Source organism: Anolis sagrei, chromosome 5, assembly GCF_037176765.1.
Source record: "Anolis sagrei isolate rAnoSag1 chromosome 5, rAnoSag1.mat, whole genome shotgun sequence".
Taxonomy (NCBI): Eukaryota; Metazoa; Chordata; class Lepidosauria; order Squamata; family Dactyloidae; genus Anolis; species Anolis sagrei.
In genome coordinates, this window is record NC_090025.1 from 97,070,903 (window position 1) to 97,095,500 (window position 24,598).

At 40.1% G+C, this 24,598-nt stretch overlaps 1 protein-coding gene across 5 annotated transcripts in view; it reads left to right on the plus strand.

Moving 5' to 3' along the window:
• Positions 1-24,598, plus strand: part of PCLO (piccolo presynaptic cytomatrix protein) — a 337,168-nt gene that overhangs the window by 158,247 nt on the left and 154,323 nt on the right. For all 5 annotated transcript variants that reach the window (XM_060778188.2, XM_060778189.2, XM_060778190.2 and 2 more), the window contains exons 4-6: positions 6,214-7,533; positions 14,406-19,458; positions 19,854-21,859. In XM_060778188.2, the coding sequence (XP_060634171.2) occupies positions 6,214-7,533; positions 14,406-19,458; positions 19,854-21,859 (8,379 nt within the window). The remainder of the gene's footprint in view (positions 1-6,213; positions 7,534-14,405; positions 19,459-19,853; positions 21,860-24,598) is intronic.

Below are 24,598 nucleotides of genomic sequence, written 5' to 3' on the forward strand. Positions count from 1 at the left end.
TTAGGAATGGAGGTAGTGACTTAAATTGGAGCAAAAGCCTGCCATGCTGAAATGAAATGGCCAAGTGGCATAGGCTCACATAGCCTAAATCCATCCATCTTTAATGTATTTTCCCCTCTAGCCCTGGTTACTTCTCCCAATACCCTTTCTGTTCCCCCAAGCCAAGGGAACCTAGAGGACAAGGATGCCAAGATAGTATGTTACATATTGGTTTGAAACAATCACTGGATTTCTAATGTTGCTATACACAAAACTAATACTAAGCCCAAACCCTGCATGAAATATCTCTTTGCCCAATCCTAAGGAAGTAAAAACAATTATTTTGTGAAATCCACTGAAATCATACGATGTCCATTCCTTTAGTCCTAACAAATGTGGTTTGGTAAGCTAACTGAAAAGATAGCCGTGGGGAAAATCTTGTATTCGTGGCATGAGGTTAGCTAAGGAGAGAACGAGACTTAAGCTGAGGCATATGACTTCATACTACAAAACCTGATTTTACAGAGAACCGCTTTGACAGGGAACTAAAAGCCTAAGGGCTGATGACATAATAAGGTTTACAGAGGTTTTATTTTACTTCATTGCTTCAAATGAGCACAAAGTTTTTAAAATTTAACATGTATTGACAGGACTATTTTTTAAAAAAACATACACATGTTGGAAAAGGTGTTGTACACTATTGGTTTTTCCCTTTTAAAAAAAACTTTAGAAATCTGGATGATAGAGACCTCAGACCAATTTAAGTAGAAATACAAAAATAGTTGGGTTGTTGTAGGTTTTTCCGGGCTATATGGCCATGTTCTAGAGGCCATATGCCCATTTATTGACAATAGCCTGTATGATACTAGTGTCACTTTCTATTTTGGAAATGCCATTTTGGATCTTTGTATTTCTCTGACAGTGTTCTTTAGGTCCCAATAGATTTAGAAAGTGATATTTTGAACCGGTGGACTTTGGGAAGTCTGGGAGCCTGTATTCTTCAGAAGTTATTGGACCCATTGCCCATCAGCCCTAGCCAGACCGGCCAGTTATGGGAGCTGAAGTTAATAAAAACAGTTCACCAACATCTGGGACCCTTTCAGACCCTACAATTATAGCATTATGATTCCAGTTCTATTGGCATGGCTTCCATCCCATGGTTTCCTGGAATTTTCAATTCAGAGAGAAGAATTAAGAATTCATAGTCAAATATTTCTGGGACATCACCAAACTACAAACCCCAGAATTTCATGGTATGGAACTATAGCAGTTCCATCTTCATGGTATTAGTATGAAAGGTCCTCTAGAGCAGGGATTCTTAAACTTTTTCAACTTGTGAACCTATTCATGCATTTTTTGGTAATTCCAGGTATATTAAATATTGAATGTATTGTCGAAGGCTTTCATGGCCGGAATCACTGGGTTTTTGTAGGTTTTTCCGGGCTATATGGCCATGTTCTAGAGGCATTTTCTCCTGACATTTCACCTACATCTATGGCAAGCATCCTCAGAGGTAGTGAGGTCTGTTGGAAGTAGGAAAATGGGTTTATATATCTGTGGAATGACCATGGTAGGACAAAGGACTTTTGTCTGTTGCAGCTGGGTGTGAATGTTTTAACTGACCACCTTGATTAGCATTTAATGGCTTGGAAGTGCCCGGGGGGAATCTTTTGTTGAGAGTGATTTGATGTGCCTGATTGTTTACTCTCTGTTGTTTTGCTGTTGTAACTTTTCAGTTTTTTAATACTGGTAGCCAGATTTTGTTCATTTTCATGGTTTCTTCCTTTCTATTGAAATTGTCCACATGCTTGTGGATTTCAATGGCTTCACTGTGTAGTCTGACATGGTGGTTGTGAGAGTGGTCCAGCATTTCTGTGTTCTCAAATAATACGCTGTGTCCAGGTTGGTTCATACACAAGCATGTGGACAATTTCAACAGAAAATAGGAAACCATGAAAATGAACAAAATCTGGCTACCAGTATTAAAAAACTCAAAAATTACAACAACAAAACAACAGAGATTAAACAATCAGGCACATCAAATCACTCTCAACAAAAGATTCCCCCCAGGCACTTCCATGCCATTAAATGCTAATCAAGGTGGTCAGTTGAAATATTCACACCTAGCTCCAGCAGACAAAAGTCCTTTGTCCCACCCTGGTCATTCCACAGATATATAAACCCATTTTCCTACTTCCAACAGACCTCACTACCTCTGAGGATGTTTGCCACAAATGCAGGCGAAAATGCCTCTAGAACATGGCCATATAGCCCGGAAAACCTTCAACTCAGTGATTCCGGCCATGAAAGCCTTCGGCAATACAAAAATGGTTCTTACTTTGTGCATACATTCTACTTAAGCAGCATTTTTAAATTTTCTGTTTGGGTTTATTGGAAAGTTGTGATCTCTGATGGAGCCCTTGGTGGCGCAGTGGGTTAAAGCACTGAGCTGCTGAGCTTGTTGACTGAAAGGTCACAGGTTCAAATCCGGGGGAGCGGCGTGAGCTTCCGCTGTCAGCCCCAGCTTCTGCCAACCTAGCAGTTCGAAAACATGCAAATGTGAGTAGATCAATAGGTACTCCTTCGAGAGGGAGCGCGCTCCATGCAGTCTTGCCAGCCACATGACCTTGGAGGTGTCTACAGACAACACCGGCTCTTCGGCTTAGAAATGGAGATGAGCACCACACCCCAGAGTCAGACACGACTGGACTTCATGTCAGGGGAAAACCTTTACTTATGATCTCTGGGTTACTTATATCTGGGTAACTAACAGATAATGCAGAGTTCATTGTCATTTGTAATTTTCCTTTCTCCCTTCCTTCCTTCCTTATATCTAGAGACAGGGGCGGCTCAACCCATTACGCAAAGTAAGCATTTGCAGTATAGTTGATTTCTGTTCCCCCAAGCCAAGGGAACCTAGAGGACAAGAATGCCAAGATAGTATGTTACATATTGGTTTGAAACATTCACACCTAACTGCAGCAGGGAAGAGCTCCTTGCCCCACCCCAGCCATTCCACAGATATATAAACCCATTTTTCCTACTTCCAACAGACCTCACAACCTCTGAGGATGCTTGCCATAGATGAAGGCGAAACGTCAGGAGAAATGCCTCTAGAACATGGCTCTATAGCCCGAAAAAACCCACAAGAACCTAATTAATGGTATGGTAATACTTGAGTGAAGTGTTACCAAATTCAATATCTTTAAGAGAAGTTCTACAGAAGTGTAGTCCATTACATATACTATGTACCTACTTTTCTCTTCTTGGCATATTATAGACATCTGTGTATTCAGTTACACGAGAGAAGCCTCCCACAAGGATGATAAAACATCAAATCAACCGGGCGTCCCCTGGGCAACGTTCTTGCAGACGGCCAATTCTCTCACACCAGAAGCGACTTGCAGTTTCTTAAATCGCTCCTGACATGACAAAAAAAAAACCTAGCAAAGTCACTGATTCTGAACTGGCATCACAGGGACAGTCATGCCCCTTTCCTTTATATCAGTTGTGCAAAACTGATATAATCTCACTAGGGGACCACAGGTCCAAGAGCTAGTAAATAACAGAACTATGTGGTTTTCAGTATTTCAATTAATCTTTGAATTTTGTCAGCTATCCCAGAATAGATTTTTTTTAATTCCCTTTAGTGAAAGAGAGAGAGAGTGCACAGATTTTCTCTTTTCACCTGATATTTCTGTGAAGAACTCAGCTGTCTCTTGCATGGCTATTTTTATAGTTCAGGTCTACTGTGTTTTCAAATGATATATGGCTGCTAAACAGATGTTGCTGTAAGTTAAGAGCATTTAGGGTGAATTAGTTATTTACAATAGACTGAACATTTGGATGGATTTATCAAATACATCAATCTACTGGTAGATATACCTACAAAAGCTTTGGTTGATTAATCAGTGGAACCAATTTTAATCAGCAGACCGAAAGGGAATAAAATGCTTATTTATTTTTTGAGGCCATTGTTTTTAATTTTATGTGGCACCCAATAGAAAAGGAGAAAATAATAAATATGACCGGCTTTTAATAATTATTTGTGACATAATTTTATACTGTTTCAATAGCCTTGAAAATGTCAGAGTTTGGTGGTGCACAGCAGAAGGATTTCTAGATCAGCAGACACTGTGTTGTAAAATAAGGACTCTGCAAGCTTTGAGTTACAAAAGAAACTAAGTTTTACTAAGCACATCCAAAACACGTCTTTCTACAGCGAGCTACAATCAGGAACTAGTCAAAACGAAGGCCTCTTCACATCTGCTTATCTCTTCTTGCTGAGACTAGTTACTCCCTTCTGTTCCCAACAAGAGCAAGCATTATCTTACTTCTCTCAAGGTTACTTAATCACAGCATCATGGAATAAACATTCTACACAGCATTTCTAATACACAGTAGAATCCATCTTGGAAATACATAGAAGCACATTTAAAACACATACATAACTAAATTAATCCTGACAGAAAAAGCCTCTATATTGGACTGTATCAATATGCATTTATATATGAATCTAGCTGTACTGACCATGCGTTGCTGTGGCCCAGTCTGGTGAAATAAGAAAGAAAAGAGAAGGAGCGGGTTTCTAATAAATGTAATTTCATAATGAAAAGAGAGAAAAGAGAAAAAGATGGTTTCTAATATATATAATTTCATAATGCTTGTGAGTATACAATATTTTTGTTTTTCCGTTGTCTGTGGAGATGTGTGTGTGTGTGTGTGTGTGTATGTGTGTGGTTTATCATATCTATGGCTGCCTGGCCATCTGTCTGGAGGGCTTTGATGGAGTCTTCCTGCATGATAGAAGAGGGTTAACTAGATCGGCTTTGGGGGTCTCTTCCTGAGTTATATCTATCATGTGTTTGTGTGTGTGTATGTATATGGTTTGTCATATCTACGGCTGATTGGCCATCTGTCTGGAGGGCTTCGATGGTGGTCTTCTTGCATGGTAGAAGAGGATTGGACTGGATGGCCTCTTGGGGGCTCTTCCAGATCTACGATATCTGCTGTGTGTGTGCATGCAAGTCTTTTTTATCTATGGCTGGCTAGTCATCTGTGTGGATGGCTTTGTTGGTATTTTCTTCCTGGTCTGCTTCTCCCTGCCCTCCTAAGGCCTCTCTCTCTCTCTCTGCTGCCTCACAGACCACCTCCTTGGCCACTTCCATAGAGTCCCTTCCAAAAGGATTTTGGCGTCCCTGCCCTCCTCTTCCTTTCCTTGCCTGGCCATCTGTCTGGAGGGCTATACTGGTGTCTTCTTGCGTGGTAGAAGAAAGTTGGACTGAATGGCACCTTGGGATCTCTTCTGGATCTATGATATCTGTTGTGTGTGTGAGAGAGAGTCCATCCTATCTGGCTGTCTAGCTATTTGCCTGGAGAACTTTGATGGTGTCTTCTTGCCTGACCTCCCCCCCCCCCCCGCCCTCCCGAGGCCCTTCTCTCACTGCTGTCTCTCAGATCACCTCCTCAGCCTTCTCCATAGAGTCCTTTCGAAAACATGTCCCTGCCCTCCTCCTCCTTTCCTTCCCATCAGCAAAGCAACCGCCACTTGCAGCCTCTGGTGGGAAGAGAGTGTCAATCAGTCGGTAAGGTGGGAGCTTTCTTCTCCAACCAATGATCAAGCATGGAGGGAGGGAGAGGAGGCAGTTCCGAGCACAGGAGATGTTAGGTTTGGAACCTTAGCAACTGCTTGGCCATCCAGCTGATGGTGCTGTTTTTGAAGCAAAACATGTTTTTACCTGTCACAAGTGTGACATCTATACAGTCGTTGAATTTTGACAACCTTTAAACCTTTGCCTGTTCAATTGCTATGTTGTGACCAAATTTCAAAGCAATCGGTTAAGTATTTTGGGAGTTATGAAGTCGCTCACAAATGGACATTTACATTTTTATTTATATAGATGTATTTCTATGTTAGTTTTATCAATATCTGTATCTATGTATTTTTATCTTTTACAATTTTAGCTTGTAAATCGCCTAGAGCATCTTGGATGGAGGGCGATTAATAAGTAATTAAATGATGATGATTATGATGATGATGATTTCAATTCTGGTTCATATTATTATGTTAAATATCGCTTTTTAATGCTATTTCTTTACAGGAATTATATGTAGTCAATATGAAAGTCAAATTGTAAAATCTGAGAAAAATCAATATGCCCTTTGCAACCATAATTATGAATATTGAAGAGAAAATACTTATTTTATTAATTTAATGCTTTCTTTAATTTATAGGTACAAGAATGGCTGTGTTTAAACTGCCAAACACAAAGAGCATTATCTGGACAACTTGGAGGTATGGACAAAATGACACCTCCAGTACTTTCAAAACCATCTCCCAAACCATCAGCTGCTCCTCAAAGTCAGATTAAATCTACTGAGTCACCTCAACAACAGAAAACTTCGGTAAGACCTGCTCAAATGGAAAAAAGAGGTCCAGATTTTCAGAAAGAAGATCCAGGAAAGACAGTTTCTGCTGAGAAAATCCAAGGAAGTGCTCAAAAAGTACATATAAAGCCTCAACAGGAAAAGCTGGCTAAAACAATATCAGCTGATAAAATTGTTCATGGTATTTCAGGACAAGATTCAGATATCCAAATGGCGAAAATAGCCAGGTCACCATCCGCTGATCAAGTTCCAAAGGAAGAATCAAAACTAATCACAAAATCATCTCCTGATAAACTTTTGGAAGACGTTCAAAAGAAAGACCCAAAGGATATTGGGAAAGTATCAGAAAGCATTCAAACTCAAAAGGAAGATCCAAAGGTCCAGCAGGCCAAATTGGGTAAAATGGCCTCTGCTGATCAGATTCAGAAGGAGGATGCAAAAATCCAGCAAGGCAAACTAATCAAAACAACCTCAGTTGATCAGATGCAAAAGGGGGATCCAAGGATCCAGCAGGTGAAACTAGCAAAAACACCATCTGCTGATCAGATTCAGAAGGAGGATTCAAAGTTTCAGCAGGAAAAATTGGCAAAAACATCATCTGCTGATAAGCTTCGACATGATCCAAAAGTTCATCAAGAAAAGCTGACAAAAGTGCCTTCAGACAGTGAAATTAAGAAGGCCGATTCAAAATTTCAGCAAGCAAAACTGGCCAAAATACCATCTGCTGATCACATTCAGAAGGTAGACACCAAACTGCGTGAGACAAAAATAGTGAAAACGGCCTCTGCCGATCAGCTTCCAAAAGATACTCAACTTCAGGAGGTAAAACTAGCCAAGATACCTATGGAGGATTCACTTTCTTCAAAGGCTATGGGTGATCAGGCACAACTGGTAAAAAGGGAAGAGGATGACACCAAGTTTCCACCTTCAGTAGAGTCACTCCATTTGTCTGAAAGCAAGCATAAAGTAACACAATTAACTGGAGATAAAGGAGTACCCAAAGGGCTCACAGAAACAAGAAGGCAGGAAGATATTAAAAGAGAAGATTTAATAATTGGTATTCCAGAAACCATTTCCAAAGATCAGAAATACCCCAAAGAAGACATTTCTTCTCCAACAGTACCATTACCAAAGCCGGATAATGTGGAAGCAATAAGAGAAAAGGCAGTGAGTATTTTTCTTTTCCCATTTTCTTCATTTCCTCCACTAAAAAAAACTTATGGCCAGAACCTAGAAATGTGGGGATTTTAAATTTTATTTCTTTTAGTCTGAGAAATCTAAATCACCTGCCTAAATACTGAATTCAAATAATGTAAGTTAATTAAAAGTGCTTTAGATTTGACTGCAATGGACTATGGTTATATGAGAATACTGTTTTCCTTAATACACATTTCTCTTACTGTTCCCTTCAAATCAAAAATTCAGAGTAAGAAATGGGAAATCAATGCCTTCTTAAATATTTATAAAATATCAGGAACTGGCCTTTGTCTGAAATTTTATCCTAACCCAAACCCTAACCCTATTTATTTATTTATTTACTGCTTTTATATTCCGCCCTTCTCACCCCGCAGGGGACTCAGGGCGGATTACAGTGTACACATATATGGCAAACATTCAATGCCAATTTTTGACATACCAACATATACAGACATACACAGAGGCTATTTAACTTTTTCTGGCCACCAGGGGAGCTGTCCCTTTCATCGTCCATCTGCGACGCTGATGAAGCACTTCCGCATTCCCCGCATGCTTCCCCGCTGGAATGCTTTGCTGGAGTCTTCTTTATGGCCTCATAAATCAGTTAATTTAGCCTCCCCACACTTTAAGGTGGTACCTTATTTTCCTACTTGACAGATGCAACTGTCTTTCGGGTTGCAAAGGTCGACAACAGGCTACACACAATTGGTTGGAAACCCACTCCAACCCGGGCTGGCTTCGAACTCATGACCTTTTGGTCAGAGTGATCTTAATGCAGCTGACACTCAGCTAGCTGCGCCACAATCCCGGTGCAGGGAATCCTAACCCTTTGATATATCCCAACAGAGCTTCACAGCTAGAGCCATTAAAAAAATCAGTGTAAGATGCTCTGTGTCATCAGATATGCATCAAAACACATAAATAACTCGTTCTTAGAATCCAAACATTTCTAATTTCTACAATAATTTTTATGATAGGGTTTTGTTTTATAAATAATGTATATACTCGAATATAAGCCTAGTTTTTCAGCCTTTTTTAGGCTTATACTCCGGTGAGGGTCCTGGTGGAAAGGAGTGGGGCTAAAAAAAGGGTTTCTTTCATCCCCACACCTTCCTGTCAGGAATCTCACCGCTCTGCATAGCAACCCAGCTCTCCTTCCTCTCCTCCTCTCTCATGCAGAGTGCACCTTCCTCTCCTCCTCTCTTGGTGCAATGTGTGCCTTCCTCTCCTCCTGTCTTAGTGCCAATCTTGCCCACTTTTCCTTATTCATATACACACAACATTTCCCCCAAAATAAACTATGGTGATTATTGGAAGGTTACGTAAGCACATTGGCACTGAAAAAAGTTAGAATAATGATTTAATCAGAGTTGGACCATCTTACTTTAAATTACAGTTTTATGTCAATATTAAAAAAAATTAACTTACTGAGGCCTCATTTAATGTAATTGTATTGGTATCTATTTTTTATTTTGAATTTACCAGTAGCTGTTGCATTTCCCACCCTCGGCTTATACTCATGTCAATAAGTTTTCCCAGTTTTTATGGTAAAATTAGGTGCCTTGGCCTTTGCCTGCTAACCCCCAAAATAACGAGACCACACACAAATATTTGGGTTTAAAATAAGAAGTAGCGATAGAGTCCGAGCTAAACTAGGAACACACACCCAAACTTTGGCAACAAGAGCAAACAAAAATGCAATTTTATCGCTCAAATCTATATGCACTATGAATTTTTTCAGCGTGTAGATTTTTAGTCTTATGTTCATAATTGCTCTCCTGTTTTAATGTTCCTGCTGAAATACAATTGACTGTCACTGCTGGCACATCATATCGTTTGTGTATTTTCTGGCCACACTATATTCTGTCCACTGTGCTGGACTTAAAATGGCTAGACTAAGACCTGATTCTGCACAGTAGCACAACCATCACCTTTGGTGACAGTCCCTATTGCATGACCTTATGGGATACCCATTACTGATCTGCCTCTTCCCTGCATGAAGCCATCAATGGTCACTGATTGTGTCACAGTCGCAAAACTTGTCTGGGCACTTTTGTGGTGGCATCCTCAACTCTCCCCTAACCAGCATTTTTTTACTCAACACTTTGCCTTTAAAATAACTTAAATTGCCAAGCCATCACAGTCATACAATGCAAATGACTGTGAAATAGGAGTTAGTATGATGCCATAACCACTATCCCACATCTTGGGAAACAACGGGGTAGAGACCTGCATGTGGTATGGTCCTATGTTGCCATTCCATGTGTATCTATATCACAGTATTTTTGAACACTTTAAATTCCAGCTTCTAAATTCTCTGTCTTCCCACAGTCATCTTTTCTACAAGCAGACTCACAAAATGTCATTATGCATAAGATTTTATCAAAATGCTAATCCATATCTAATATTAGACCGGATTGCTATCAATTTCATTTCTAAATCACACACATACTGTCTTGAAATATATAATTTTTGCACTCTGTAACATATAATATTTCCCTTTTATCTTCTGTTGTGATTACATTACCTGGGGCAGAGGGAGCTTCTCGGAATTGGTTCTGGATTTATTGATAGTTCACAGAGCTTCAGAATCTTCAAATAAATATTTTATTCCATAGAATGTGTGGGAAAGAACAAAAAAAGAGTATTTAAATGCAGAAATGTTAATACAACTAAAAATTCAAATTTTAAAGAAAACTAGAACAAAATTAAAGATCATAAGAGAGATTTCAAAAAACCATTACCCCTCAAAATCCTATATGAGTTTTTCATACATTTTACACTTTGAAATAGAAACTGACATGAATTTGCCTGCTAACCCCCAAAATAACGAGACCACACAACAATATTTGGATTTGAATTATGGGCAACTTTTATTAATTGTTACCTGTTTAACTTTGACTGGATCTAAATCTATGAATCCTGAACTTGGTGGCAAAGCCGAGGTAGCGTCTCTGTCCGGCCTACCCCTCGGCTAGTTAGGGAAAAACACCCGGGTCCCCTGGACACCCAACCCGGGAAACCTCTGAAGGAAATGTGTAGAAGTTTCTCTCAGTGTATTTGAGACCATACTCTCCCTATTCCTAGGTCATTATAATTCCCCTCACCTCATCAAATTGAACCTTAGGTGAGTGTTTTAGTTAATGGCCTTCACCCCTGAAGGGGGTGCCTTGGGCATATCCCAAATTTTAGCTTTTCTAAACTGTTTACCGTGATCACCTATTTAACGCCACACCATCCCAATTTGCCTTGTAACAGTATAGGGTAGGCAAAAAACCCTCCTAGAACATAGGAGGGAAAAAATTCCTACCCGCCCCCTAATGGCAACCCTAATATACTGTTTAAAGGGTGGGAGTGGTGGGTTGACGTTCAGCATCCGACTGAGGAAGGGGGCAGGCCAGTGCAAAGAGCCTGGCTCTGCCTCCTCCAAGTAGTTCCAACCAGAATTATCTTTTTCTCTCTTTGTGGGAAGAGGCAATTTTCTCCCCCATTCCAGCTGCGCAGGGATGGGGGATTTTTATATCTGGGTTGGCTTATACTCAAGTATATACGATAAATCAATCCCAGAAAGTTTTTAATTTCACTCTGAATAAAATAAATATTATTTCTCCATACAATTCTGAACAATGTAATAAGCTCCAGAGTCATATTCAGCATGTGAAATTGGTTTTAACAGAAGGAGTCTTAGCTGAAACAACACATCCCAGTAGACTTTTTATCTGTGTGTATATTGGTCTGCTGATGTAACGCATGCTAATGCAGCTACTTTGGCAGTGAAGAATATAGTTTTCAGAGAGAGGAATGCACATTAGTCTGCTAATACTACTGGTTTCTGTACATACCCTGGGGTATATAGCTTCTTCCCCTTCTTGTCCTACAACCTCTTCAGATGTGCTGCTGGAACTCCCACTGATCATGGAGAATATGGCTGTGCCCATCAGGGGGGATTTGTTTCATAAAGCTCAATTAGACAGAACATATTGTAAAGAACAAAAATAACTTTCTGGCCTTGCATCACACCTTTTAGTGCAAATATTAAGACACAAATAGTGTTCAATTCAGCAGGTATTACAGAATGTCATGCCACAGTCCACTTCAAAAAGGGTCATGACATGCAGTTGTTAATAAAATGCTGTAGTATATAAAAAGCCACATGTTAAATTCATAAAATATATAGTTGTTTATTTGGATGATTTTAAAAGGGATTCACTGTGGAATTTAGCTCAACTGGGACACACATCCTGAGAGTCTTTGTATTTGAAAGTCTTCTTTCTAGGCAATGGCTAGAAACCCACAACCCACATCTCCCGATCTCCTTGTAATTCCATCCCACAGGGGAAGGGATCTGCCACTCAGCTTCCCTTGATTAATCGGAGGCAATACGTGAAGCTTCCTGTATTGTGAGCCAGTTCTCCTTCCCTTTCACCACACAAGTCCACCAGAAGTTGCAGTGTGTCATGGGGTGGGAGCTGGCAGGCTCCATGGTGAAAGGGATGATTGACTGGCACATGCCACCGATTACACTCCCATCTGATGAGGTCATTGATCTGGGCCTAAATCCATATATCCTAGAACCACGGTAAATTATGAAAAACTTTAGGTACATTATATTTTTGCATTGAATGTCAAAGAGGCAACAAACTTCAAACCCAACTAATATTTTCCACCTTTGGGTGTGTTTCCTTATTGAAAGATAAGGAGATACTGATGTTCAGGAAGACTGAAACATTGCAGTATATGGAAAAAGTACATGTAAAGTGGGTTGTTGTAGGTTTTTCGGGCTATATGGCCATGTTCTAGAAGCATTCTCTCCTGTAAAATGACCTCATGAATAGTTTTCTTTGCTAATTTTTATATTTTTATCATAGCCAATCTTCCAAGAACTTCTATGTGTCATCAACATAAAAGAAAGATTCCATAAGGGAAATTCTTATAAGTACGAGGGGTATTTTTTAAATAAGGTCCGTTTGAACATAAATACACAATGAAAGTTTATTTCAAAAAAGTAAATTTATTTTCAGAAAGTACATATTTCACTCTATTTTTTGACATAGTTGCCAAGTTTGTTCAAACACTTATCATACCTCTGAACCAATTTTAAAATACCTTCTTCATAAAAACTTGCCGCCTGCTCCGATAACCAAGAGTTCACTGTAATCAAAGAAGGGCGACCGGAGCGGTCGTCATCATGGACGTTGTCACAGCCATCTTTGAATTGTCGTACCCACTTACGCACTTTGCTTTCACTCATAACAGTATCACCGTACACTTCACAAATCTGTAAATGAATTTCTGCAGCAGGCAGGTTCCTTGCCGACAAAAACCATATCACTGAGCGAACCTCACATGCGGCGGGTGAGTTGATAGTCTTAAACATTTTTAAAGCACAGAACAGAACCGTACAGGCTAGCTACAGAGCGGAAACTGAGCACAGTTGTTCCCGAGGCATGCCGGTACACGATGCATGTGCTCGTTGCAGTATGCGCGCGAACTACTAGTGTCTACAACAAAACGGACCTTACTTAAAAAATAACCCTCATAAATAACACTTAATTTGAGGGGAAAACATGATTACATATCCATATGACATTTTATGGTCAAAACATTTCTTCTAAATGGGTTACATCTAAGTGAAATAACTTGCCAACAGGGATCAAGTGTTTTATTGGCCAGAGTCGGTTTGAACAAAGGTGTTGCACATCTAAAGATGCCTTGAATATTGCTACTATCATTAAATATTTCAACCAATACCCACGAGGAATGGAAAGACTAGTTGTTATTATTCATTTTGTGGCTTCAAAAATGCGTTTTTCATCACTCAGGAGATTATAGTAAACAGAAGCATTCTTGGGTTTTTAGGGGGGGTCATGTTTTTAATACAACCCCCCCCCCCCCATTTCTTCTGCTTCGATTTCAAGAAGGTATTTTCTTTGAAACCTTGGCATTGTGTGGGAAATACAATTAAATTAGTTCCAGAAACCAATGTGGTTTTACACACAAACAGTGGGTTTGGGCAACACTCCCAACAATTTGAGAGGAAGGGTGACATAGTTTTTTAATGTGAACATTGTATTTCCTTTTAAAACAAAAATAAAACACACGTGTTTTTGGAAACAGTAAGATTTCTTGCACAAAAATGTATTATTTGTACAAAGGAGGAGTTTGGAAAGAACAATGTTTCTAGGCCCATGCGGGCTCTCTTTTAAAAATAGCATTTTTTAGGAATCTGAAAGAGTTGAATATTTGCATCCTTAATTCTTAGGCCAATTATATTCATTTCAGTCTAATGAAAGTTACCCTTCTGAGTATATTGGGACTTATTTTCAAGTATTTTACTTACATATTTACTTACTGGATTTATATCCCACCATTCTTCCAAAATGAGATTCAAGAGAGCTTACAACAATTTTTTAAAATCCATCTAAAACATTAATTAAACAATAAAAGCATAAATATCAATATAGTATTATTTAAAAATATTAAAGGGTAGTTAAAAGCAGTTGTAAACAAATATGCATAATACTAATTTGCTTTTAAAATATTTTTGAATGGTCTTCAACACAAATCTATTGATAAAAATTATTTTCATAGTGCAAAGGGTCAAAATTAATTGAAATGCAGGCCAATAATTTGCATTACATTTTATTGGGAAATAATGACTTTGTTGATATATTTGCATTGTTTAAATACTGTTACATTTAGTGCATTTCTCCCTGCCCTTCCCTACAATTTAACTTTCGGCACTTTTTAATGCAGCAATGATTGTTGATGAATAAAACTATTATTCAGTACCAACAGTGGATCTCAATATCTGTTTATGTATATTTATATATGTATTTTAGGAGAAAGAAGATGACAAATCAGACACATCCAGTTCACAGCAGCAAAAAAGTCCCCAAGGCCTCAGTGACACTGGGTATTCATCTGATGGGATCTCAAGTTCACTTGGTGAAATTCCCAGTTTTATCCAAAGTGAGGAAAAGGAGATGCTGAAAGAATCTTATAAAAAAGATGCTATTTCACAGGAAAGTAGCCCAACTAGTCCTTCAGATCTTGCAAAGCTAGAAAGCACTGTCTTGTCAATTTTAGAAGCTCAAGCAAGTACCCTTGTTGAACAGAAGCCTGGAAAGACCAAAGGCAGTTACAGTGTTTACAGTGAACCATCAAGAGACCCACATAAAACAAAGACGCAACTTATTGTATCGGAACCCAGCAGTGTTGTTGAGGAAGATCTGGCAAAGGAGAATCTTCAAGGAAAAGATAGAGGACCTCCTGAAGAAGTAAGCAAACACCAGAAGGGATACAAAGAGAAGGCAGACCCAACAGAAGATGCACCAACAAGACGGCAACGCTATGACTCTGTAGATGATAGCAGTGAGAGTGAGAATTCACCTGTCCCACGGAGAAAGAGGAGAACTAGTGTTGGTTCTTCAAGCAGTGATGACTATAAACCAGAAGATAGCCCAGGTTCAGGTGATGATGAAGATTTCATTCGCAAGCAAATCATGGTGATGAGTGCTGATGAGGATGCTTCTGGGTCTGAAGATGATGAATTCATAAGGAATCAGCTCAAAGAAATCAGTGCAAATGAAAGTCAAAAGAAGGAAGAAGTGAAGAGTAAGAAAGTGATTCCTGGGAAACATAAAAGGATGACACGCAAAAGTAGCACAGGTTATGAAGAAGATCCTAGCAGGCGACATTCCTGGCATGATGATGATGATGAGACATTTGATGAAAGCCCAGAACCAAAATACAGAGAAACAAAAAGTCAAGATAGTGAAGAAATTAGTGTAACAGGAGGAGGTGGCCTTCGTCGTTTCAAAACAATAGACCTCAACAGCACTATAACAAATAAATATTCTGAGGAATCTGAACAACCAAAGAGAAGTCTATATTTTGATGAAGAACCAGAGTTAGAGATGGAAAGTCTTACAGATTCACCAGAAGACAGGTCAAGGGGAGAGGGATCTTCTAGTCTGCATGCCTCCAGTTTCACCCCAGGAACATCTCCCACATCTGTATCATCTCTTGATGAAGACAGTGACAGCAGCCCTAGTCACAAAAAAATTGGTGGAGAAAGTAAACAACAACGTAAAGCCAGGCATCGAACACATGGTCCTCTTCTTCCCACAATTGAAGATTCCTCAGAGGAAGAGGAACTTAGGGAGGAGGAAGAGTTGCTAAAAGAGCAAGAGAAACAGCGCGAACTCGAGCAGCAACAGCAGCAGCAGCAACAGCAACAGCAGCAGCAACAGCAACAACAACAAAGGAAAAGCTCAAGTAAAAAATCTAAAAAAGACAAAGATGAGCTCAGAGCCCAGAGGAGACGAGAGCGACCAAAAACACCACCAAGTAATCTTTCGCCCATTGAAGATGCTTCCCCAACAGAAGAACTGCGCCAAGCAGCCGAAATGGAGGAACTACATCGATCTTCCTGTTCCGAATATTCACCAAGTATTGAATCAGACCCTGAAACATTTGAAATCAGTCCAGAAAAAATAATCGAAGTGCAGAAAGTTTATAAATTGCCTACAGCTGTGTCTTTATATTCTCCTACAGAAGATAAGCCTATTGGAGTTTTCAAAGAAGAAAGCAGTCAAAAGATTTTAAAAAGTGCTGAAGAGGTATATGAAGAAATCCTGCAAACATCCAACAAAGCCAAAGCCTTTCCAGATGCATGTGAAAAAGATGATGTGTTTGAAAAAGAGCCTTTGTATGGTGGCATGCTAATAGAGGACTATATTTATGAATCTTTAGTAGAAGATGCTTACAGTGGGACTATGGAGACTAGCCTCATGACAAGAGGAGAGGAGAGTGATGAACTGAGTCAACAGAAAGACAAAGAGAAAAGAATAAAGCCACTAGATCAAATATATGGAGAACCTATGCAAAAATCTACTGATGTACAAAGAGATTATTACATAATAGAGCCTTTGTGCTCAGATATGCCGCAAGAAGACATTGTGTCTAGTTCTTACATCATGCCAGAAAGTCATGAAATAATTGTATTGGACAGTGTGGCACCATCTTCAAGTGATGGGAGGCCACTGTTAGATGCAGATGCTGCTTATGAGGAGCTTATGAAACGCCAAAGAATGCAGTTGACCCCAGGTTTGAGTCCAACCCAATCATCTCCTAAATCAGTGTCTGTATCAGCTACAAAGGCAAGTGCATCTGGACAAGCAACAACTTCAATGGTTTCAGACATATCTTCAGTAAGTTCTGTAGTGCTTCCCATTCCAGATGTTAAAATTACTCAACACTTTACAACTGAGGAAATCGAAGATGAGTATCTCACAGATTATGCCCGGGAAATTGAAGAAATAATTTCTCAGGAGGCCACCATGTTGACATATTCAGAGGCCTCAGAAAGTGCTACATCTGTTCTACCATCAGATACATCTTCCCTGACATCATCTACATCTTCAGTGTACACCACTGGCAGCTCTTCACCTCTAGCTGGACCAGATAACATAACCTCAGGCTATATAGAAACAGTGGATACTATTAGCAAATTATCAGATTCAGAAGGGACAAGTTCAGTGACACTGAGTCCCACAAGTTCCACAAAGGAGAGCATTGAACCTCACAAGGAAGCAATTGTAGCTGAAAATATAACCCACATAGATCAGAGTGTAGTTTCTCTATCAGATATCGACTCCTTTGTATCATCATATAAGTCCCAGTCCTTTGTCCCTGCTGCTTTGGACACTTTCCAATCAGAATATGGCAAACCCAGAAAAGATGTGGCAAAGCCTGATCCTGTGAAGGAAGTTTACAGAAATGAACAAGGAAGAGCTGCTTTTAGCATGACAGGAACAGATATCATTTCTGACCAAAAATTTACACACACAGCTCAAGTGACAGCACCAATGTTACCTTCTATTGTATCTGTTTTGCCACCTGCAGTTTCTCCGCTTCCTACTGTTACATCTAAAACATTCTCATTTTCCCAAAGCTCTTTCTATTCTCCTGCTCAGCCATCTCTACCTTCTACTCAGGCAATTCCACCTCCCGCTGCTGCTCAGCCATCTTTACCACCACCGCATCTACCACCTCCACCACCTCCTCCCCCGCCACCACCTCCCCCACCTATTCTACCTAAACCAGCTATTTATCCTAAAAAGAAACCACTAACCATGGCTACAGTAGCAACAGCTCCCACCCAGGTGACATCTGTCAGCAGTGTCAGATTAATGGACACATCTGTTATTAAGATCAGTGAGTTACCAATCACAAAAATATACACAACTGCACCTCCTCCTGTCCCACCCAAACCAGCTTCAATACCAGCAGGACTTGTGTTCACTCACAGACCTAGTGAAGTCATCAAACCTCCTATTGCTCCCAAACCAACAATTCCTCAGTTACCGACAACTGTTTATAAACCAACAGAACCAAAGTCAAAACCAGCTGGTTTGGCTTTAACCAGCAGTATGACTTTGAACTTGGTTTCCCCTGTTGAGTACAAGTTGCCATCCCCTACATCCCCTTTATCTCCACATTCTAATAAATCTTCCCCAAGATTATCCAAATCCTCTCAGGAAACATATGTTGTTATCACATTGCCCTCTGAACCTGGAACACCAACAGAATCCATTACCAGCCAGGCAATTACCAGTTGGCCTTCAGAATCACCCCACAAAGAACAGCCTCTACCAACTGCACATTCATTATTCACTCCATCTATGCGTGCTCTGCAAACACAAAGCATAACTGATCAAGGCAAGTATGTTCCAGATACTTCACAGACTATTTCTTCTACTCCTTTTAGTGCACACTCAATTTTTGAGATCGTGCCTCGTTCAGCAACAGAGTTAATAACAACAGAGGTTGGCAGGAGTACTGTGTCTTTAATCAAAAATGGTGGCTCAGGTAGTGTTTCTATTACTATACCCCCAGAAACCACTCATATAATAGATCCACCCAGATATAGAGAGAATGGAAGATTTCATGTCTTTGGTGATGTTATTGATCTCCGTACCTTGACTAAAATGGACATTGAAAGGACAGACAACTGTATGGACCTATCTGCTGCACCTGCAGATGTGAGAAGGCAAACTATGGCAAGTGACACTTCTGGGAGGACAGTAAGTACGGTTCAGCCAGCTATAATGAATCTTAGCATTGCACCAACAGGTGATTCCTCTTCACCCCCAGTCCCAGGAACAATTACAATAGTGACTTGCACGGCTACATTAAGTTATAGTACAAGCACAGAAAGTCTTGTAGATATAGGGCATGCAATGACAACACCACTGCAACTAACAACACTGAAACACTTTGAACCAGGAACTAGAGTAACAAGTAGTAAGGCACTTTCTCCAGACAGAGATGAAGTGCCAATAAATCTGTCCCGTGGTATTCCAGCACATGCAGTTACATGGGCCACGACAAAGCCTATTACTGTACCTCCTGTAAGTGTAACCAATGGTTGGATTGATGCTTCCACTGCTCTAGAATCAATGGAAAGTGGAGTAGTTGATCTCAGCACCACAAAATCCCACAGAACTATGGTGACCATGGATGAAATGACTCCAGGAATTGTTACCACTGTAATAGAAGATGATGAAAAACCTGTAGATTTGACTGCAGGGAGAAGGGCTGTTTGTTGTGATGTGATTTACAAGTTGCCATTTGGCAAGAGCTGTACAGCTCAAGCGCCAGCAACAACACTGCCTGAAGATCGTTTTGGTTACAGAGATGATCACTATCAGTATGATCGTTCGGGGTCCTATGGTTATAGAGGAATTGGGGGAATGAAACCTTCTATGTCAGATACAAATTTATCAGAAGCTGGACTTTTTTTGTACAAAAGCAAGAACACATTTGAGTACCAAGCAACTGGAGCAACTGATGTAGCAGTAGACTTAACCTCGGGCAAAGTAACAACAGGTCAGTATGATAAGGCATCAGATCTTTCTTTCAAATGTAGTAATGGTGTTGCTCCTCTCATTTCGGGATGAATTATTTTTATTTCATTTATTTTTTCTTCTCCCAATTTTGTTTAAACGTTCTGTTGGACTGTGACAAACTGTGCTGCGATGTACACGTGTATTTTTGTTTCTTCATTTTACATCAATTATTTTGCACAAAGAGGTACCTGCATGTGCCTGCATGATCAGAAAAATGTGTTTTCCCTCTCCCTCTGCATTACTAAAGTAAATCATTAAATATGAAGATTTGCATGCAGTTCATCCTGGTCTCTACTCATTATGGGATGGCTTTCAGAATCCATCAAAAGACTTTGTTTTGGGGAACTGGACTATAACTCTGCCCTGTAATTTCAGGTGAAATTCTTGATTACTCAAGCAAGATTACTGGTCCTTACCCAGAGACTCGACAAGTGATTTCTAGCATTGGGATCAGTGCACCTCAATATTCCCAAGCAAGAATGGTCTCATCCCTAAGCTCCCCTTATGGTATTGGGAGTGTTCTGAGATCATCAAATGGAGTTGTTTATTCATCAGTTGCAACTCCAGTCCCATCTACATTTGCTATCACGACACAGCCAGGTTCTATTTTCAGTACTTCAGTTAGAGACTTGTCTGCTTTTCATACAGTTGACACAATGCCCTCATTATCAAACATGCAACAGAGCCAAGCCCTTCCAAGATCATACAATTTCTTGACATCGGCAGCCTCTGAAAAGGATGGTTCAATTACTACTATTGACATTGACTCAGGACTTCAAGCCCTTCCTTTAGAAGTGATTACCACTGAACCAACCAACTTGATGCCTGTTTTCACAACAGCTTCAGAGCCCTTTGTAGATGTAATTGATGATGAAGCTACACTCCTTATGGCTCCTGAAGAAGGCAAACAACAACATCTTGACTTGGAACGTGAGCTTCTAGAGCTTGAGAAACTGAAGCAGCAACGCTATGCCGAGGAGCTAGAGTGGGAACGTCAAGAAATACAACGATTCAGAGAACAAGAACAGTTTATGGTACAAAAAAAGCTGGAGGAGTTACATTCTATGAAGCATCACATCTTATATCAGCAAGAAGAAGAGAGGCAAGCTCAGTTTATGATGAGGCAGGAAACGTTAGCTCAGCAACAGCTGCACATTGAACAAATTCAGCAGCTCCAACAGCAACTCCACCAGCACTTAGAAGAGCAAAAAATTCACCAGATCTATCAATATAATTATGACCCTTCAGAAGCTGTGTCCCCACAAACAACCACAGATCAAGTCATTCTTGAAGGACAGTACGCAGTTGCCAACAACCAGTTCTGGGCTGGTGATGAAGCTGTCACCACTTCTGCTGCCTTGGGGATTGAAATTCCAGAAAACCAAGCCTGGTATACTGTTCAGGCAGATGGTGTCACACAATACATATCCAGGCCTGGCATCCTAAGTTCTGTTTCAGATATGTCTCTTAAAGACATTGATGCAAGAGAGGAAAAGCAGCTGAAAAAGAGGAGCTCCATGCCAAAGCTGCGTGGCCCATATGAGGAAATTAATGAAACCTTGGAAGAAGAGCCCAAGTGTCTCAAAAAGATAGTGGAAAGTGGTGTTCAAACTGATGATGAGGACAGTGCAGACTTGGGCTACACAGACAGGAGAAGGAGACTTAAAAAGAGTGTTGATACAAGTGTTCAGACCGATGATGAGGACCAAGATGAATGGGATCCTACCAACAGATCCAGAAGGAAGACTCATGTGGGGAAATATGAAGGCACCACTGCGGTAGACAAGGCTAAGCCATTTTCCAAAGTCTCCAGTATTGCTGTGCAGACAGTTGCAGAGATTTCTGTACAAACTGAGCCTTTAGGAACAATAAGGACCCCATCTGTGAGAGCCCAGTTAGATGCAAAGGTAGAAATAATAAAACATATTTCTGCTCCAGAAAAGACATACAAAGGGGGAAGTTTGGGATGCCAGACAGAAACAGATTCAGATACACAAAGCCCCCCATATCACACAGACACCTCCTCTCTAAAAGATAAAAAGCGCCCAACACCATTAGAAATAGGTTATTCATCCCATCTCCGACCAGAGCCAACACTTCAGGTAGCCCCCTCCCCTCCAAAATCCCCCAAAGTACTCTATTCTCCCATTTCACCTGTATCTCCAGCTACAGTTATGGAGTCAGCCTTTGTACCCTATGAAAAACCTATTGCTGACGATATTAGTCCTCAGAAGATTCTTCATTCCGATGTTACCAAACTTCCTCAACTGAGCCCTAAATCTGCCAAGGTGATGCAGCGCTCTTTGTCTGATCCTAAACCACTGAGCCCAACAGCTGAAGACCCTTCCAGAGCGCATTTCCAGTACACGGATGGTTTCTTGGTAAGGACTTCACTTGTTTTGTATAACAACAAATTGCTTAATAAACCTTGATTCGTTTATGTTTACAGTGTAATGGACAATTCGGGAAGCAAAGTTCTGCTGTCTTAGAAATCTGTTACAGCACATTTATTTTCCTTGTTAATAACACTTACAATGGTAGAGAAGGTATAGTATGATGTCAATTCAGAATAGGAAGAGAAGGGATTTAGAGTGAAGGAACTGCAACGTTTATCCAATTCATTAAATCATGGATGTAGTAATTTCTTCACACATTTAATATATTCATTTTGTTTATGAAGTTCTCTAGCAGTTTGTAATACATGAAATTCTATCAAAGATGCTGATGCTAGGGAAATGAATAATCTTTCTGTATTGTCGAAGGCTTTAATGGCCGGAATCACTGGGTTGTTGTAGGTTTTTTCGGGCTATATGGCCATGGTCTAGAGGCATTTTCTCCTGATGTTTCGCCTGCATCTATGGCAAGCATCCTCACTACCTCTGAGGATGCTTGCCATAAATGCAGGCGAAACATCAGGAGAAAATGCCTCTAGACAGGCATGTAGTGGGGGGGGGGCTTGAGGGGCTTCAGCCCCCCCCCCCCCCGAAATTCTCATGGTGGTTCGCGAAAAGGCCTTACTGGTGCATTATTTAAACTGTTATGTTTATTCATATCATGATCTGATCACCATACTCAATATATCCCATATGCATGGGGGTATTGGGGTAACGATACAAAAGGTTTGCTAGGCTAGACCCTCTTTCACTCAGACTCAGCCCCCCCCCGAAACTCAGCCCCCCTGAACCCCGCCCTAAAAAAAATTTAGCCCCCCCCCCCCCCCCCCCCCGAAACGAAATCCTGGCTACAGGCCTGCCTCTAGACCATGGGCATATAGCCTGAAAAAACCTACAACAACCCAATAATCCTTCTCACTTTTTCATGCTTTGTATTTATATAAAGACAGGATAGGAAATTTATGATGTGATCTAAGCATATGTTAAGAGACTTATCTAATTTTATAATATTCTAGGCATAGTACTGAGAGACTACAGACTAGAGAAAGTCTCATGGAGACAACAGACTGTCTGCTTTAACATAATTCCATTTTCTGGATTTTGTGACCTTTCACTTCTTTGTTTGATGAACAATACAAAATAAATATCCCTTTTATATTATACCTCTTTTTACTCTCCTTCCCGGGGATATTGTCATGCTTTTCATTATTGTTGATGCTGGGCATGGAAAATAAATTTATATTAATAAAGAATTGTTATGATTTTTCCCAATGGATACACCGAGACTATCAGCAAAAGATATATATGTATGTGTGCATGTGTGTGTGCGCGCGTATCCATCCATCCCTTTGATTTCTCATCACAAAACAATTGTATTGTCAAAGGCTTTCATGGCCGGAATCACTGGGTTGTTGTAGGTTTTTTCGGGCTATATGGCCATGGTCTAAAGCCATGATGGCGAACCTATGACATGTGTGTCAGCACCTACACGCGTAGCCATTTTTGATGACACACAGCCGCATGCGGCCACATACAGAGAAGATGGGGGCGCATCCCAAGAAGGATATTTCATCCTCGGATCCTACATCAGCATTTTTCTATAATGCCGAGATATATGACATTATAGAAAAAGCAGATAAGTTAAATAATTAGCTTTTGGTTTATTAAATACAGTTATATATGACAATAATATATTTTTGTTATTAAACTATAAATATCATGAAATTTTGGTTTTTTTTCTCGAAGTGACACCCCAATCGAGTTATGCTCGGTTTTTTGGCGAGTATTGACACACCAAGCTCAAAAGGTTGCCCATCATTGGTCTAGAGGCATTTTCTCCTGACGTTTCACCTGCATCTATGGCAAGCATCCTCAGAGGTAACATCCTACCTCTGGGGATGCTTGCCATAGATGCAGGCGAAACGTCAAGAGAGAATGCCTCTAGGCCATGGCCATATAGCCCGAAACAACCTACAACAACCCACAAAAAAAATATTGTGAGCATTGGGTTCCCCTTTTTCTTCTTCCTTGTTTTTGAAATTATGCACAAATAAATACAGATATCTAAAATGTATATATTTGAAAAATGAACACTCATGCATTTTTGTCCATGAAAAAAGTGGGTACGTGAAGTAAACTGAGTCAAATGTAGCTGAGTCTGCACGTGTTTCTGTGTGGGGAAGAAATAGTAATTTCACATCCTTAAATAAAGTTGACACTAGGATGAAACTACTAGTGTGATTCTGAGAAATACCACAAAAATAAAACTGACAGATTTTGATATCTTTAGGTGTCTAAAAAATCATCATAATAAGGAGAAAATTACTGATTTAGTATTTTACGTTAAGTTGGGTATACACTGATACAAACATTTGAGCATTAGTGTTAGTAAATTTAAAATAAATTCTATGCCAGTAGTGCTATACAGTTGTCCCTCCATATCTGCAGGTTTAATCTAAATGAATTTGATCATCCATAGATTAATTGCTGCTACCCTAAGCCATTTTGATAGGAATGTCAATAAAACTGGTGTACATCTTGAGCTGTGTTTAGTTATTGATCTTATCACATTGGCATATGGATTTGGCATGCATCATGGCTAATCCATGGAGTCCCAGCGAGGGGTATGGAGAACCCATCACCGCAGCCCCACATCACCTGACTTAATACTGGTTTCATCCAACATGGGAAGCATCAACCACCCAGCTTCCCTCCATTATTTCAAAG